This window comes from Hypanus sabinus, chromosome 16 (genome assembly GCF_030144855.1).
Source record: "Hypanus sabinus isolate sHypSab1 chromosome 16, sHypSab1.hap1, whole genome shotgun sequence".
Lineage (NCBI taxonomy): Eukaryota > Metazoa > Chordata > Chondrichthyes > Myliobatiformes > Dasyatidae > Hypanus > Hypanus sabinus.
Window position 1 is genome coordinate 24888434 of NC_082721.1, and position 19497 is coordinate 24907930.

General features: G+C 43.4%; 2 protein-coding genes across 2 annotated transcripts in view; one reads left to right on the forward strand and one right to left on the reverse strand.

Moving 5' to 3' along the window:
* Positions 1–666: 666 nt before the first annotated feature.
* On the reverse strand, positions 667–18775 carry ddx49 (DEAD (Asp-Glu-Ala-Asp) box polypeptide 49). Its single transcript, XM_059991316.1, has 13 exons — positions 18629–18775; positions 18402–18525; positions 17626–17711; positions 14505–14626; positions 4979–5166; positions 4395–4535; positions 4180–4255; positions 2937–3013; positions 2686–2783; positions 2168–2242; positions 1976–2064; positions 1710–1781; positions 667–1606 (listed from the first exon to the last, which is right to left on the reverse strand). The coding sequence occupies exons 1-13, from the start codon at positions 18747–18749 to the stop codon at positions 1412–1414; spliced, it is 1464 nt and encodes a 487-aa protein (XP_059847299.1). The 5' UTR covers positions 18750–18775; the 3' UTR covers positions 667–1411.
* Positions 18776–18818: 43 nt separating this feature from the next.
* The window catches only part of LOC132406099 (homer protein homolog 3-like), a 45901-nt gene continuing 45222 nt past the window's right edge, over positions 18819–19497 (forward strand). Inside the window, exon 1 of the mRNA XM_059991317.1 lies at positions 18819–18923. The gene's annotated coding sequence lies outside the window, so the exon portion shown is untranslated. The remainder of the gene's footprint in view (positions 18924–19497) is intronic.

A 19497-nucleotide genomic window follows, 5' to 3' on the forward strand; every position in this document is an offset into this window, starting at 1 on the left:
CTGGCTTAACAGTTGAGAACAGGCTAAAATAGTTCTATAGTCTAAGAGTCAAACAGTGTGGATACAAGCCCTATGACCCATCAAGTGACTATTTACATCATTCCTGTTGATCTAATGTTATTTCCTGTAGTTTACATAATTAGTGTGAATACCTCTCTTGGATTGTCCTGCCAACTAGAAAGATTTTTGTGTGTGTGTCTTAATTGTTCATATTTTGCTTCATTTCTGCCAAAATTTATACCTTTACATTTGGTGGGGGGGGGGGGGGGTTTAATTTCATAGGTTCTCTCTACACCTTTTCTAGAAGTCTTATCATATTGTTTACTCAGCTGCACATTTTTTAAATTTTTGTTTATAATTTAGTGGTTTTGGAAAACATCATCAGTAAAATAAGTCTCATTCCTTGAGCTATACCACTAGACTTCATTTTCTGAAACACTTTTTTTTTAAAAAAAAGTCTGGGTACATATACATTGGAAATGTATGATTTATGGACAATTTGCCTTCAATAAATTTTTGCTGACTTTCCTATTTTAATCCTTGCATTGAGAGGGCAATGGAAAAGCAAGAGGCTATACAGCCCTTAGCCTTCATCAAATCAATGACTAGCTCAATACCATATTCCTGATTCCCCCCCCCCCCAAAAACAACCAAGAGGGTTTAAAAATCTATTCACATACCCTGAATATTTAGCATTTGGTCTGTATTGCTTCTTCCACCTAATGAAATTACTACTGTGAATCTTGAGACCCACCCTTCTTCCAGGGCCTTCTCCCCTCTAGTCAGTTTTGTGTATTCCAGTTAGATCCCTTCTCATTCTAAATTTGTCTAACTGACCCATTCTATCCTGTAGTATTAACCATCATTAAAAAATATGAATCCTTGTTGCATACTCAATAAAGAAATCAAAGCTACATAAGTTATTGTCCCTACTATAGTTTCCAACAGCTTCCTACCATGAACTTGAAATTTCTGGGTTTGCCTTCAGTTTCCTTTCTGAACACTGAAGTCCTTCCATTGTCTGGCATCAATACCTGTCCATTTTACTTCTGGTTCCTACCAACAGGTAGAGGGAATTTCTCTTCCACTTATACTGCCTTGATTAAATGAAAAAATTGATATTCCTGTCATCACCACCATCATACACAATAGGGCTATGACACAAGAATGAGTCCAAATGTTTAGGGTGACATGAAGGAATTGTTCTTAGTTCAAGAACATACAAGATAGTATAATATGAAACTCCACAATTCAATTTATAATGTATAAAACAGTCACTATGATGGCAAAGGGATGTTTCTGGAAATATCTATACAACTGGTATTTTACAATGCACAAGATTTTCATACAAGAACACTCCTGCTTGGATGAAAGAGAACAGTCCCATTTTGAATGGCAAGTATAAATAATTCTACATTTGAACTTGTTCTGGACCAGGGCCCCTCCGTGTGTTCTTTTCTTGTTTCCTTCGCTTTTTCAGCAGTCTGTGTTTGAGTCGTGTGGCTGCCTCTCTCTCTAGGGTTTCATGCATCCTCTGCTGAAATTTGCGCTTCTTCTCCTTTAGCTTTTCCAGTTCCTTTCTCCTCTTCGCCTCCAGGTCTGGGTCCTTCGAACAAGAAAGACAGTGTAAACAGTTGGAGACAAGAGGTGTCAAATGCCTTGTTACAGACTCCACTGAAGAAAACATTTGAAAGCATTGCCCTATTTACCCGTCCTTCAAGAATCATTTGCTTCCGCTTATTGATTTCTTTCTTTTCGTCAAAGTTAGTTGACTCAAGTTCCTGCAAATAAAACAGTTTCATTACTGAAACAAGCAATGCCAAGTACAGTAGGCTAGGATCACTGAAGGAATGTGACCTTGGTTAAGCAACATGCATCTCCCCACAAGAAGTTGATTCCGGGTCCCTCTAGCTCCTCCTACCCTCAACTCACTAAATACAAACCCAAAGCCCCAGGAGGTGCTCCCACTACTCACACTCTCACACTGTCGCCGAGTTACATTGACGTGGGTAAGAATCTTCAGCACCTCATCTTCAACCACAGGAAACTCCTGCAATTTGGTCTCTGTTAACAAAATAGTTACATGTTTTATATTAAGGACTGAAGTGCCCCTGCCATCCTGCACTCCAATAGGGAACTGCTACCCCCAGCACCAGGTTGAACTCACTTATTTCCTCCTCGATTGCATGAACAAGGTGAATGTCATACTGGGTGACGAGAGTAATAGAGATACCATTTCGACCTACAGAAGGAAAAAAAAATCATTTCAGCATAAAGATTCAAGAGACCATATATGCTAAAATCTGTAAGAAAATTAAATAGACTGCTGCAAGTATACAGCAGGTCCTCTCCGTGAGGCCACAGAGATGGTCAATGTTTTGGGTCAAGACCCTCAAATACATTGAGTTCTTCCACAGTTTGTTTTATGCTCCCATCACAGCACCTTGGGAAAGGAAAGGATAATAGTATAGATGGAGATGAAGCCATAAATACTGAAATCTGGAATAACAAAAGTGTTGGCAGAACTCTGAATAAGGCAGCATCTATGAAGGAATATAGTTGGATGTTTATACATCAGTCCCCTTCCCTTTTCACTTAAGACAGAGTCTTGACCCGAAACACTGACTGTCCAGTCTCTTCCAGAGAACACAGAGTGAGTTTAAGGTAGTGGAGGGCCTTGCGTACCTGCTCTTGCTGTGCGGCCCACTCGATGGATGTAGATTTTGGGCAACCCAGGTGTGTTGTGGTTGATGACAACCTGGACTGTGGGAATATCAAGTCCTCTACAAGGATAGAGTACAAACATCAGTGGTCAGTCACAGCTGCTTCTCTGAGAACAGAACTCTCACTATGACCACCACAACCTCCTGCCCTCTACCGCCAGGCACAGGCAAACCCCACCACCAAGCACAAGAAATGGACCCAGGATTCAATACCGAGAAGCAACATCTGTGGCCACCAGGATCTTGAAGATACTCGACTTGAACTTGGAGAGAGTGGAAAACCTGTCCTTCTGTAAAGGGAGAAACAACCAATCAGACCAAAGCTCATACCAGTTTTAGTTATCCCCAAAATATCCCAAGGTCCTGGCAACTTCCCTTATAAAGTTCAAAGAAAATTTATTATCAAGGTACATATACATCACTATTACCACCATTAGATTCATTTACAGTAAATATAAAAACAAAGGAATTTCATCAAGACAACACACAGCAAGACAAACAGCCAATGTGCAAACAGAAAAAACATAATAAGCAATAGCTATTGAAAACATGAAATGAAGAGTCCTTGAAAGTGAATCCATTGGTTGTGGGAACAGTTCAGTGTCAGGGTGAGTGAAGTTATCCCCTCTGGTTCAAGAATCTGATGATTGATGGGTAGTAACTGTTATTGCACCTGGCTGTGGGTCCTGAGGCCCGTCAATCCTTCCTGATGGCAGCCGCGAGAGGAGAACATGGCCTGGATGGTGGGGGTCCTTAATGATGGGCGCTGCTTTCCTGTGACAGCGCTGCAAGCAGATGTGCTCAGTGGTGGGGAGAGCTTTACCTGTGATGGACTGGGCCATATCCATTTACACTCCTTTACCTGCCCTGTAAGTGTCTGATTTGTTAATGTTATTTTCTTCGATTCATTCATGAGATGAAGGGAATCACTGGCAAGGCCAGCATTTGTTGTCGGTCTCTAACTACCCTTCAGTCAATGGCAAGTTTGCCTTCATGAACCATGTCGTCCATTCAGTGGTACCACCACTGTACAAGAAAGGTGGAATCTCCAGGATTTTGACCCCATGATGAAGAACAAACATCAGATAAAGTGGCTGTCAACTCGGAGAACTTGCTCCCATTAACCAGTTGCTCTAGGTTCAAGAGCTGCTGTCAAAGGAAGCCTTGGGGAAATTCTGTAGTGTATCCTGTTCAGGTAAGTTCCGCTTTATTTTTAACTGCATGAATATTTTACCTAATTTTAGCAAACATCTTTACTTCAGACTTGAGATGAAGGAAGACTATTCTGAGGAATATTTTGTGGACTATTATGAAGGAAGAGATTTTGGTGGCTGGGCTCAGACAATGCCCCTAAGGTAATTGTGCATCAGTGTCTTTGACTTGAGACAACTGACCTCCATCCAAACGCAGAGAGTTTTATTCTGTATCCAAATGTGTACTGCAATCTCTAACTCACCTGCTTCATCATCGAGTGAAGCGCTCCACATGGGAAGTTGAATCTCCGTAGCATCATGGTCAGAATCTGACACATTCTGCAAGACAGGAGTAGCGATTAGAGCAGCAAACACTGAGGCCAGCAAGAGTAATCCACTGAGGTCTCGTTCTCACTGGCATCTACCCAGCCTCTGACAATAATATGTCTGTGCATGTACCCACATTTATGGAACTTACTTGCAAGTGCTTGTGAAAATAATAATGGACCAGTCATCATGTTCATCGTGGAACTTCTGGACAATGTGCACAAGGTAAGCTTCCTTCACTCGCTCTGGTATCAGAAGGTACCGCTGTTCGAGCTCCGCCACAGTCCGAACTCTTGGCATGAAATGGAGGAGGGGAGGGTCAGAAGTGTCAAATGGTCCAAACACTCGCCCCTTTTCCCCAGCCCTATCCCAACAACTTCCCCCAATCCCTAAATATCCAGCCCATATTCCACAGTCTATATCGATCCACCCGGCAACATCCCGTTCGGAGCAAACCTCCAGCTTTACATCACACTGGTCAGTTGCACAAGATTAAGAGGAAGATCTGATAAAATTCTCTGGACCTCCACCACCCAACTAGAAAAGACACCTCAACACTGCTGAATTCACACAGCGAATTACTCAAAACACCAGCATGTCATAAGGCAAAGTGAGGACAATGAAAGGAAGCATTTTTTTTATTTAATTCGTGCTTTCCCTGCCCTGGAATTGTCTTGTCAGACAGCGTTGAGGGAGCTTTAGTCTGCATCTTAGCCAAATGGTATCTGTACTAACTCAGTCTTAGCTTCCCAGAAGAAGGGCTGATTCATTGCGATCGCTTTGAGCTCCTGCAAAGTGTCGGTGAGGGTGGCGCTGAAGAGCAGAGTCTGTCGCTGTGCTGGAACAGCACCTAGAATCACCTCCAGGTCTTGTGTGAAATCAGTACAACCTTGCTCTAACAACCGATCAGCTTCATCCAGTACCTAGATCAAAGGAACACAGTTACTCAAATGAAACAGAACCAATTCACAGACAAAATAATCATCAAGTCCCCTCTCTCATCCTCAGTCTTGGCAACCTCCCGTACTCACTTGCCCTCGCTGTAACTTGCCAAGTCTATCCTGAAAATCAGCCTCCCGTCCACTGATTCTGTCAATGGAATATAGAAATTACAGCATAGTACAGGCCCGTCTGCTTCAATATTGCAATATTTTTCTTACATTCATGTTCCTATGTAAAAGCTTCTTAAATGTCCCCAAGATATCTGCCTCAACTAATTGACCCAGGCATTATATTCCATGAACCCACCACTAAAACCCCCCTCTGACATCCTCCTATACATTCCTCCAATCACCTTGTATTAGCCATTTCCACCCTGGGTAAAAAAATTTCTGGCTGTCCACTTGATCTCTCGGTGATAAGTCAACTGGCTTACGAAAGGAACCAGTTAGACCTGAGACGGAAGAGGGCCAATATCCGTAGGGCAGCTTTGCGAGAGTTGTTTGGGAGGCTTTAAACTAGTTTGGCGGGGGGGGGGGGGGGTAGGAACTGGAGAGAGTGCTGACGATGAGATAGTTGGTTTACAAACAGAGGCAGTGCGCAATGAGACTGCTAACAAGGAGACACTGTTGATAAGGTAAAGTTGCAGTCAACAGGATGAGTTGCCATGTAAAAGGTGGACAAAATCAAAAAGGTTGAATACAGGACTGAAGTTGTTATAGTTGAACACACAGTGCAGATTAAGGCAGATTAACTTGTAGCACAGTTATAGATAGAGATGTATGACATTGTGGGCATCACTGAATTGTGGCCAAAAGATTATAGCTGGGATCTTAGCACCCAAGGATACACATTGTATCAAAAGGACAGGCAGGTAGGCTGAGGTGGTGGAGTGGGTCTGTTGGTAAAAGATGGAATCAAATCATTAGAAAGAGGTGACACAGCAAGGTGTTGAACCGTGTGTAGACATAAGGAACTGCAAGGGTAAAGAGACCCTGATGGAAGTTATGTACATACCCCCAAACAGAACTAAAGATATCGTCTACAAGTTACAATGGGTGATAGAAAATATATGTCAAAAGGGCAATGTCACATTAGTCATGGGGAATTTCAACATGCAGGTAGATTGGGAAATCCCAAGAGGGGGATTTTCCAGAATGCCTACAAAATGGCTTTTATGAGCAGCTTGTGGTTGAGCCCATGACGGGATCAGCTATTCTGGATTGGGCGTTGTGCAATGAACCAGAATTGATTAGAGACCTTAAGGTAAAGGAACCCTTCAGGACTATTGATCATAATATGGTAAAATTCACCCTGCAATTTGAAATGATGCTAAAGTCAGGTGTTTCAGTATTACAGTGGAGTAAAAAAATTACAGAGGAATGAGAGAGGAGCTAGCCAAAACTGATTGGAAAATCAATTTGGAAAAGAAGTGTGTGTGTGTGCGTGCGTGTACAAAAGCACACACACCCCTCCCCCCCCCCCCCCCCCCAAAGAGTAAGAAAAATTCTAAAACCAGGATGACACGCCAGTGGCTGACAAGAGAAGTCGAAGCCAACATAAAACAGAATTTGGAAACTTAAAAACCTACAGAAGGCAAATAAAGAAGTAATTAAAAAGGAAAAGATGAAATACAAAGCTAAGCTAGCCGAAAACATTAGAGAAGAATCCAAAAGTTTCTCCAGATATGTCAAGTGTAAAAAAGAGGTGAGAGTAGGTGTCAGACCGCTGGAAGATGATGCCGGAGAGGTAGCGATGGGGGACAAGGAAATGGTAGATGAACTGAGTAAGTATTTTGCATCATTCTTCGCTGTGGAAGACACTACCAGTATGCCAGAAGTTTGAGTGTCGGGACTGAAGTGAACAAAGTTGCCAATACTAGGGAGAAAGTCCTTGGGAAACTGAAATGTCTAAGTGTAGATAAATTTCCTGGACCAGATGGTCTACACCCCCAGGCAAGTAGAGATTGAAAGAGATGGCTGAAGAGATTGTGGAGACATTAGTAATGATCTTTCAAGAATTAATTGATTCTGGCATGGTTCTGGAGGAATGGAAAATTGCAAATGTCAGTCAAGAAGGGAGAGAGGCAAAAGGAAACTATAGGCCAGTTATTCTGACCTCAGTGGTTGGGAAAATGTTGGAGTCGACTGCTAACAATGAGGTCTCAGGGTACCTGGAAGCACGTGATAAAACAGGCCATAGTCAGCATGGTTTCCTTGCAGGAAAATCTTGCCTGACAAATCTCTTGGAATTCTTTGAAGAAATTACAAGCAGGATAGATAAAGGAGAATCGGTGGATGTTGTTGGATTTTCAGAAGGCCTGCTTGACAAGGTGGCACACATGAGGCTGCTAAACAAGATGAGAGCCCATGGTATTACAGGAAAGATACGAGCAAGGATAGAGCTTCGGCTGATTGGCAGGAAGCATAGAGTGGGAATAAAGGGAGCCTTTTCTGGTTGGCTGCTGCTAGCGAGTGGTTTTCACAGGAGTCTGTGTTAGGACCACTTTTTACATTTTTTATATATATATATGTGTGTGTGTGCGTGTGTGTGTGACAGAGTTGATGGCTTTGTGATATGAAGATAGATGGAGGGCAGGTAGTTTTGAGAAAGTAGAGATGCTACAGAAGGACTTAGGATTAGGAGAATGGGCAAAGAACTAGCAGCTGGAATAGTGTTGGGAAGTGTATGGTCACGCACGTTAGTAGAAGATATAAAAGCGTAGACTATTTTCTGAAAGGAGAGAAGATTTGAAAATCTGAAGTGCAAAGGAACTTGGGAGTTCTTTTGCAGGATTCCCTAAAGGTTAATTTGCAGGTTGAGTCTGTGGTGAGGAAGGAAATGTGATGTTAGCATTCATTTTGAGAGGACTAGAATATAAAAGCAAAGATGTAATGTTGAGGCTTTATAAAGCACTGGTGAGGCCTCACTTGGAGTATTGTAGCAGTTTTGGGCCCCTCATCTTAAAAAGGATGTGCTGACATTGGAAAGGGTTCACAGGAAGTTCATGAAAATGGTTCCGGAATCATATGAGCAGCGTTTAATGGCTCTAGACCTCTACTCACTGGAATTTAGAAGATTGAGGGGTGACCTCAATGCTGAAAGGCATTGAGAGAGTGGTTGTGGAGAGAATGTTTCCTAAGGTGGGTATGTGCAAGACCAGAGGACACAGCCTCAGAATAGAGGGGCATCCTTTTAGAGAGGAGGTGAAGAGAAATTTCTTCAGCTAAAGAGTGAATTTGTGTAATTCATTACCAGAGGTGGCTGTAGAGGCCAAGTCATTGGGTATAGTTGAAACAAAGGTAGATAGATTCTTTATTGAACAGGGCATGAAGGGATACTGGGAGAAAGCAGGAGATTGGAGCTGAGAGGGATAATGGATCAGCCATGATGAAATGGCAGAGCAGATTCTATGGGGCAAATGGCCTAATTCTGTTCCTTTGCCTTATGTTTGTAATTGTGGACTTCAGGAAGGGGAAGTCGAGGGAACAAACGCCAGTCCTTATCGAGGGATCAGCAGTGGAAAGGCTGAGCAGTTTCAAGTTCCTGGGTGTCAACATTATCCTGGGCCCAACATATTGATGCAATTACAAAGGCGACTATGTTTCATAAGGAGATTGAGGAGATTAGGTAGGTCAGCAAAGACTAGCAAATTTCTACAGATTTACTCTGGAGAGCATTCTAACTGGTTGTATCACAGCTGGCGATAAGGAATGTGCTAGTTATAGGGAATTCAGATTTCTAAACAGACAATGAAAACTACCTCGCTAGTTTTTGCTCTATTTTTGAGTTATTGATGCCATCTTTGAGAGTTATTTATTATACATAAGATTGTAATTGATAGTTTTTTTTAATGTCTTGCATTGTACTGCAGCAGCAAAACAACAAATTCCACGACGTATGCCAGTGATATTAAACCTGATTCTGGTCTTGCACACCTCTATCAAATCACCTCTTCCTTCGCTCCAAACTCATAAAACGTGCTCTCCAACCCAGGCAGCTCTCTGGCAAATCTCCGCTGCACTCTCTCTAAAGTTCCATATCCATCCTATAATGAGAAAACCAGAACTATACTCCACGTGTGGTCTCACCACGATTTTCTAGATCTACAACATTACCTCACAGCTCTTGAACTCAATCCCTCAACTAAACAAGGCAAACACACCATACGCCTTTCTGAACAACCTGACTATACTCCCGCAGCCTTGGGAAAGCTGCCAATTGTAAGGAATGAGTTACAATTTCATTCCTCCCTTGTACGTGTTGAGATAGAAAACACAAAATGTAAGTTTGTAAGAAAAAAATGTTTTAATCTCTGAATGTGGCGACACTCTGGGGATGTGCATGAACGTACATCCTTGAGATTAGATACTGCTGGAGAATGTTTCTCTTTACAAACCTGTTGTCTCTGTTTGAGTTCAGTGCCTAGATCGAAGGTCGCAAGGGATAAGGGAATGCAGGATGGTATCACGAAGGGATGGAAAAGCTCTGGGGTAAAAGTTATATTTTTGAAGGGTATAAAAAGGGGCAATTTTGTTGTGCAAATAAGTCTTCTCTTTGGCTGGGTCATGACCAGTGTTCAGAGCTGGATACAGAGACAAGGACACTTAGAGGGAGAAACTGTCGGGACACTTGAGTTCCCTCCGGTAGCATATTGTGTGACTTAGTGACTGGCTGATAAGTATTATTTGTGTCTTTTATTTTGTGAAGATTATATTTGATAAAATGATGAAAAGACAGGACAAAATGGACAAGAAAATTAAAAATTTGGAAGAAATAACGGGAGACACCATTGACAGAGTGAATAAAATGGAAGATAATATTTCTGCCTGGACATCAGAAAGAAAACAGTTGTTGGAAAAAGTGAATGTACTTGAAAATTTTAACATTCAAAATAATATTAAGATTGTTGGACTTAAAGAAGGTATGGGGGAGAGGATCCAATAAATTTTTTTCAAAAATGGATTCCGAAAATTTTGGAAATGGAAGGAGGAACCCAGTTAATTGAAATTGAAAGGGCTCCCAGAGCCTTAGGACCTCAAGTTGATCAAAACCCACGATCAATCTTGATAAAATGCTTAAGATATCAGGATAAAAAAAAGATCCTGAAGGAGGCTGCCCAACGTGCCAGAAAGAGAAACAGGCCATTGATGATAGAAGGGAAAACAGTTCTTTTCTATCCTGATATAAGTTATGACTGTTTGAAGAGAAAGAAGGAATTTAACCTAGCAAAAAAAGTTTTATGCGAAAAGGGTTATAAATTTATATTGCGCCACCCGGCAACCCTGATAATTTTTTTGGATGACGGAAAAAGAAGATCTTTTACTGATTATCGGGATGCGGAAGAATTTGCACAAGAACTCCCAAATATTTGCTAACCACAGCCAAAGATTTAAAAGTGAAACGGATTAAAGATGAAGACAGGGACAGTGAATGGACAGAAGAATATTTAAAAATATTCATAATTATATGATACAGGGGGAGAAAGGTAAAAATTTGAGAAATATTAATCAAGAGTAGTGATATTATTTTTTTCTTCTCATATATACTTTTTTATGTTACGGGGGAGCTGGGGGAACTTCGGATCAATTGCTTCGGGATTCACGTGTGTAATCATGGCGATTGCCATGACCCGCACAACGGGGGGGGGGGGGTAATGTGTTTTTTCTTTATACACAATATTAGTAGGGGGGTATTTTATTATCTTTTTTCTTTATAATCTATTTTTCTTTAATCTTTCTTTCTTTGCCTGGACAATCGGGGGGGAGACACATAGCAACACGGAGAATTTTAAAAAGATTCCCCAAGGTACTACGAAAGTTGAAAAGTTAAGTATTACTATAGACTGGAGTAACCCTGTTAAAAATAATGACTAATTTACTGGATTTTTTAAGTTTTAATGTTAATGGGCTTAATGGACCGGCAAAAAGAAAAAGAATTTTAACATACATTAAGAAAATTAAAATAGATATAGCTTTTAGCTGCATTCCATTTGAAAAAATTGCTTATAAGAGATAAATACAAAATATTTCTGAAAATTTGGCGCCCTTATTTACAAAAGATAAGATTAAATATATAGGTGCTCCAAATATAAAATTACTGGTTATGTGGGGAAAGAAATAAATATGTATACTAAAGCTATTATGAACTCCATGGAGCATGTGGGGATCTCCCAATATCCAGGCACTCTTTTCTTTTTTTTCTCTTTCTATAGGGATATGTTGGGGGGAGGGGTTAAGGGGAGGGGGGAAGGGTTGATAATTTTTTTTTCCTTCTGTAACCATTTGAAAATTAAATATAAAAAATTTTATAAAAAAAACAAGGAACAGATTTTAAAATATTTTTGTTATACGAAGTCCCCTCCCATGCCAGTTTCTCCCCCTTCTCCCCCCTCCCAGTGGGCAGAATTTACAAAAGGCTGAAACGTGCACAGCCAGACTCAAGGACAGCTTCCGCCCCACATGATAAAAATGAGCTCATTCTGTTTACCACGTCAAGACCCTTGTACCTCATTGTCTACCTGTGCTGCCCATCTTCTGGAACTGTAACACTCTTTGTATCCTGTTATTTTTCTCTTTGTACAACCTCAATGCATTTATATTGGGAATGACCTGTCATTAGGAACCCAGGCCATGCTCTCTTCTCACTGCTGCCATCAGGAAGGTGGTACAGGGTACTGAGTACCGATACCACCAGGTTCAAGAACAGTCATTACCCCTCAGCCATCAGGCTCTTGAACAAAAGGGGATAGATAACTCCACTTGCCCCATCATTGAAATGTTCCCATAACCTATGGACTCACTATCTCAGGTTCTCGATATTTATGTGCTACTATTATTTATTTATTTTTGTTTTTCTATAGTTCGTTCTCTTTTGCCCACCGGTTGAACGCCCAAGTTGGTGCAGTCTTCCATCGATTCCATTGCGGTTATTATTCTATTCTGGATTTACTGAGTATGCCCACAAGAAAATGAACCTCAAGGTTGGATTTGTGCTTTGATAATAAATTTACTTTGAACTTTAACTGGGAAGCACAACAAAGCATTTCACTGTATCACAGAACATGTGACAATAATCAACCAATGACCACTTTTGTTAAGTCTGATTAAATTTTCTGCAACTGGTTTTGACTTGATACAGAGCTTTGGGAGACAGGAAAGGTCTCTCCGGGATTTGATCAATGGCCCATATTAACAGCTGGTTTTCAGAAGCATAACCCAGGAAGCGGGCAGCGTTTTGGATTCCAGGCCTAACTAATTCCCCTCTACCACCACTCTCCTCCGTCTAGCGGAATTAGTTCTTACTCTCAATAACTTCTCCTTTGGCTCCTCCCACTTCCTCCAAACCAAAGGTGTAGCCATGGGCACCCGTATGGGTCCCAGTTCTGCCTGCCTTTTTGTTGGCTTTGTGAAACAGTCCATGTTCCAAGTCTATATGGGTATCCACCCCCCCTCTTTTCCTTTGCTACATCGACGACTGCATTGGCGCTGCCTCCTGCACGCATGCTAAGCTCGTGGACTTTATTAACTTTGCCTCCAAATTTCACCCTGCCCTCAAATTTACCTGGTCCATTTCCGACACCTCCCTCCCCTTTCTTGACCTTTCTGTCTCCATCTCTGGAGATGGCTTATCCACTGTTATCTACTATAAGCCTACAGACTCTCACAGCTACCTGGACTATTCCTCTTCCCACCCTGTCTCTTGCAAAAATGCCATCCCCTTCTCACAATTCCTCCATCTCCGCCGCATCTGCACTCAGGATGAGGCTTTTCATTCCAGGACGAAGGAGATGACCTCCTTTTTTTAAAACAAAGGGGCTTCCTTTCTTCCACCATCAACTCTGCTCTCAAACGCATCTCTCCCACCTCCCGCACATCTGCCCTCACCCCATCTGCCCGCCACCCCACTTGGGATAGGGTTCCCCTTGTCCTTACCTACCACCCCACCAGCCTCCAGGTCCAACGTATAATTCTCCATAACTTCTGCCACCTCCAACGGGAACCCACTACCAAGCACATCTTTCCCTCCCCCCCCACTTTCTGCTTTTCACAGGGAATGCTCCCTACGCGACTCCATTGTCCACTCGTCCCCCCAATCCCTTCCCACCAATTTCCCTCCTGGCACTTATCCTTGCAAGCAGAACAAGTGCTACACCTGCCCCTACACTTCCTCCCTCACCACCATTCAGGGCCCCAGACAGTCCTTCCAGGTGAGGCGACACTTCATCTGTGAGTCGGCTGGTGTGGTATACTGCGTCTGGTGCTCCCGGTGTGGCCTTTTATATATTGGTGAGATCCGAAGCAGACTGGGAGACCGTTTCACTGAACACCTACGCTCTGTCCGCCAGAGAAAGCAGGATCTCCCAGTGGCCACACATTTTAATTCCACGTCCCATTCCCATTCTGATATGTCTATCCATGGCCTCCTCTTACTGTCAAGATGAAGCCACACTCAGGGTGGAGGAACAACACCTAATATACCGACTGGGTAGCCTCCAACCTGATGGCATGAACATTGACTTCTCTAACTCCCGTTAATGCCCCTCCTCCCCTTCTTACCCCATCCCTGATATATTTAGTTGTTTTTTTTTGTTTTTCTCCCCCCCTCCCTTTTTTTTCTTTCTCTCTCTGCCCATCATTCTGCCTGTTCTCCATCTCCCTCTGGTGCTCCCCCCTCCCCCTTTCTTTCTCCCGAGGCCTCCCATCCCATGATCCTTTCCCTTCTCCAGCTCTGTATCACTTTCGCCAATCACCTTTCCGGCTCTTAGCTTCACCCCACCCCCTCTGGTCTTCTCTTATCATTTCACATTTTCCCCTCCCCCTCTCAAATCTCTTACTATCTTTCCTTTCAGTGAGGCCTGACAAAGTGTCTCGGCCCGAAACGTCGACATTGCTTCTCCCTATAGATGCTGCCTGGCCTGCTGTGTTCCACCAGCATTCTGTGTGTGTAGCATAGCTGTTAGTGACTTGGGTTCAGTCCCACCACCGTCTGTAAACAGTTTGTACGTTCTCCCCGTGATGGTGTGGAATTCCTTGGGGTGGTCTGGATTTCTCCCTCATTCCGAAGATATCCAGGTCACGTGGGTGAAATTGGGCAGCACGGGCTCTAGGGTCTGGAAGGACCGGTTCCCATGCCGTATCTCTGAATGAAATAAATAAACTACATCAATTTCACCACCAGGCCCTAGGCGGGTCACTGCAAGCGGGAGCTCGATCCTGGCTCCTAACCTCCCCACACCCACCAGCTCCGACATCTCTAACTCCAGTCGAAGCAGGCAGTATTTGGCCAATCCGCAGCCACATTCTGTCAAACTCTTACCTACCAGAAACTTAATTTTCTTTAGGCTGAAGGTGTTGGAACTCCGGATGTGATCCGCCAGGCGGCCTGGAGTTGCAATAACAACATGAGGTTTTCTGGCAAGTTCGACTGCCTGTTTGACCATGTCTAAAGAGGAAACAGCAAGACAGTAAGGGAATTTGTCACCAAGTCATAGAAAAGTACAGCACAGAAACAGGCTCTTTGGCCCATCTAATCTGTGCTGAACCATTTAAAGTGCCCACTCCCATCCACCTGCATTCAGACCATAGTTCTCCATACCCCTACCATCCATGTACCTGTTCAAACTTCTCTTAAACATTGAAATCAAGTTCGCATGCACCACTTGCTCTGGCAGCTCATTCCACACTCTCATGACGCTCTGAGTGAAGAAGCTTCCCCTCGTGTTAGCTTTAAACTTTTCACCTCTCACCTTTAACCCATGACCCCTAGTTGTACTCTCATCCAAACTCAGTAGAAGCCTGTTGCATTTACTCTATCTATTCCCCTGTAATTTTGTATACCTCTATCAAATCTCCTCTCAATCGTCTATGTTCGAAGGAATAAAGTCCTAACCTATTCAATTGTTCCATATAACTCAGGTCCTGCAGATCCAGCAACATCCTTGTAAATTTTCTCTGTACTCTTTCAACCTCATTTAGATCTATCCTGTAGGTAGGTAACCAGAACTGTACACATTACTCCAATTAGGCCTCACCAATATCTTATGCAACTTCAGCATACCATCCCATCTCCTGTACAGTCATCCCTCCTTATCCATGGGGGATTGGTTCCGGGATTCCCCCCCCCCACCCCCCGCGGATACCAAAATTCGCAGATGCTCAAGTCCCTTATTTAACATGTATCATTGCGGTGGTCTTTAGGACCCAGCGGAACCCCGGACTTTATTTAACGTGTCTCCGTGTGCTGGATATTAGGACCTGGTGGTGCAGCTCTGAATCCGCAGTGTTTCTGTTTGCAAAAATAATCACAATCGCGATTAAAAATAAGGTGGAAGTAATAACGCAATCGGAACGAGGTGAAACGCCATCGGTCACTAGAAAAGCATTAGGGCTACACTCAGACAACGATTGGAACAATTTTAATGGAGCATATAAAAGGCCCAGCCCCGATGAAAGCTTCAATTATTACTAAGCAACGCAGTGGTTTAATTATTGAAATATGTATGTTTCTTAAGTGTTTTATATGCATAGAAAGGTAAAATATGTACTATATGCTAAGAAAAACGTTTGACTAACTGACACTAAATAATACCGGATGTACCTGTTCCGACTTCAAATCCAACTTAAAGACAGACTCAGGATTGGAACTCATTCATAACCCTGGGACTGCCTGTACTTTTAAACCATCTCTAGATTACTTATAATACCTAATACAATGTAAATGCTATGTAAATAGTTGTTATACCGTATTGTTTAGGGAATAATGACAAGAAAAAATAGTCTGTACATGCTCAAGCAACAAATGCTGGAGAAAGAACTTCCAGGTTTTCCCAATCCAGTTGGTTGAATCCGCGCATACGGAATCTGCAGATAAGGAGGGCCGACTGTACTCTGATTTATGAAGGTCAATGTGCCAAAGGCTTTCTTTATGACCCGCTCAGTGAATCATGGGCCTGTATTCCCAGATCCCTCTGTTCCACGCACTGCTCAGTGCCCTAACGTTCTCTGTGTAAAACCTACCCTGGTTGGTCCTACTGTAGTGCAAAACTGACTACCCTTAATCAGTCCCTGTCTATCCAAATGCCCATGTACCCAGTCCCTCAGAAGACCTTCCAGTAACATTCCCACAACTGACGTCTGGCTCACTGGCCTATAAATTCCTGGTTTATTTTTAGAACCTTTCCTAAACAGCATAACAACATTGGCTATCCTCCAATCCTCTGGTACCACACCTGTTGCTAAGGATGCTGTTTTGTCTCACTTCTATAGACTCTGTATCCATCTCCTGAGTAAATACAGATGCATTTAAGTTCCCCTCCATTGCTTTTGGCTCCACGCATGGTTTCTGATCTTCCAGAGGACCAATGTTGTCCCTTGTAATCCTTTTATTCTTAACATATCTGTAGAATTCCTTAAGATTCTTCTTCATCTCGTGTGCTAAGGCACCTCTGTGCCTTCTCTTAGCCTTCCTGATTGACTCAAGAGTTCTCTTGCATTTCTTATATAGTATCTCATTTGTTCCTGCGTGTTCTATACCTGTTGAACACCACCTATCTCTTCAATATTTCTTGAAAACCAAGATTCCCTACACTTGGGTTATCTTTACCTTTTATTCTGACAGGCACATACAAGCTTTGTACTCTCAAAATTTCACTTTTGAAGGTCTCCCACTTACCTAGTACACCTTTGCCAGAAAACAGCCTCTCCCCACCCACACTTGCCCATTCCTTTCTGATATTGTCAAAATTGGCCTTTCCCCAACTTGGAATTTCAACCTGTGGGTCACGTCACAGGTGCAAAATATTCACTAACAAACTTCTGTCACCCTACCCTGTCTTATTCCCTATTAGCAGATCCAGTATCACACACTTTCTTGTTGGGACTTCTAAGTACTGATTAAGAAAACTTTCCTGAACACATTTAACAAACTCAATCATATCCAGCCCTTTTACAGTATGGGAGTCCCAGTCAATACGTGGAAAGTTAAAATCACCTACTATAACAACCTTACGTTTCTTGCATCAGTCTGCAATCTCTCTGCAAATTTGTTCCTCTGAATCCTTAGGTCTGTTGGGTGGGTAGTCTACAATATAGCACACTAACGTGGTCATACCTTCCTTATTACTCAGTTCCACCCACAAAGCCTCAGTAGACGAGTTCTCCCGTCTGTCCTGACTGCGCACTGCCATGACATTTTCCCTGACTAGAAACGTCACCTCTCCTCTTTAATTCCTCCTGATCTGTTACGTATAAACCCCCGGAATATGGAGCTGCCAGTTCTGCCCCTTCTGCAACCGAGTCTCACTAATGGTAACAATATCATAATTCCAGGTGTTGATCCATGCCCTGAGCTCATCTGCCTTTCCTACAATACCCTTGCATTGAAATATGCTTGACAAGCAGTGCAGAACAGAGCAGGGTGCACACCATGCGCCACATACTCACCCATTCCTCCAACAATTACACAGTCCTTCAAGGATAGTGGCTTTCCCAGGACTCGAAACTGTTCTGCAATTTGATAGACCAATTCTCTGCAAAGAGCAAACCACAGATTGTAGTGAGAGTTAGTTAGCTTCAATGGGAATTAACACTTCTGGTCTGTACCATCTCCTTGACCAATGACTGGCCACAGCTTCTACCATTTTTAAAAAAAAAAGCGAAACTACACTTTACTGAATGTGGCAAGTATTGGGGCAAATCACTCCTGGATATAGGGAATCTTAACTGATAACTGTGGACATTTCCCAAAGTAGCAGCCAGTCCTTAACACACTGTCCCCGGGTAGCAAACACCCAGCACTCCCATCCTACCCACCACCACAGGGCAGGGCCCACACCTACCTCTTCACCAGTGGAAGGCCCCGGGAACCTTGTACCCAACACTCCTGGGCAGAACTAACAATACCCAACCTCCCCTGAGAGTGGAGAAGGAGGAATCAGTCCCAATATCAACAGTGGTTGAGCTTTCTAAATCAAAAACAGAAAACGCCAGAAATCCTCGGCAGGTGAGGCAGTGAATGGGGGAAGAAAAACAAAATCAACGTTTCAGATTTGGAAACTCCTCACAAGAACCGACGCAGTATCTCGATCTGAAACGTCAACCTACAACTTCTGCCTGCACTGATTCTTTTTGACCCCCCGACGCTCTGTGTTGTTTGTTCCCGATGTAAAGGGGATAGACAACAGTACACGGGCTCCCAGTGACGAGTTAGACACAGATACCTGGTTGGGGCCAATACCAGGCAGAATATCCCATATGGATCCTCGGACAGCTTCTGGAGGATGGGGAGCACGAAAGCCGCTGTTTTGCCACTGCCAGTTTTAGCGCAGCCGAGACAGTCCTGCCCTGGGAACAGAAGAACACAAGCCGAGGTCAGGGGTTGATCGGGTGTGGAGGGGAAGGGACAAGGGGGCAAGACAGGAGTAGGATGTCCGACAGAGGAGCTCACCCCGGAGGATGGCGGGGATGCAGTTCTCCTGCACCGGCGTGGGCTGCCGGATGCCGAGCCGCTCTCCCTGCTCCGAAAGCCAAGCTTGAAGTCCCAGCGCCGTCAGCCCAGACCTCGCCATTGCCTCCGCCTCACGCCGATTCTCCGCGACCCGGCGCCGCTGGATGACGTCACCGCCCGTGGGCCGCCACGTGCTCTGCGCCATATTTCATGCGGGCGGAACTAACTGACTGCGCCGCTGGACAGTAATATTCTGGATGTTAGCAAAAGCTCGCAGACTGCCCCTAAACTGGAAGTGAGATGACGCATTTATTTTTCCCCTCTATCATCCTTTCAGAATTTCTTCAAAAATATTGTTTGCTGGGCCCAGCTAGTGCTGGAGATACTAGTCAATGTTTGGGGCGAGAACAGGGAGGATGAATTTAATCAGAACTGTAAGCATTTATACATAAAGTAAGCCTGTAGATGGCGAAGGGTTAGGTGACAGTCTAGTGCAGGGGTCCATAAGTAGAGTAGTTCAGTTGTGTTGTTACACTTGGATGTTGATGTGGGAGGCAGATCACTAAGTTCACAGGTGACACAGAGTTGGGGACAGTGTGGAAAGTAATGTAGAAATATGTATTCAATGTTTTAGAACATAGAACAGTACAAGACCTATGGCCCATAATTTGGTGCTGACTTTTTAACGTACACTAAAATCAATCTAACCCTTCCCTCACATACACAACCATCCATTTTTCTTTCATCCATGTGCCTATCTAAGAGTCTTTTAAATGTCTCTAACATATCTGCCTCTACCTCCACTCCTAGTATTTCAATCCAAGCATTTACCACGCTCCGCGTTTAAAAGAAAACCTAACTGACATCCC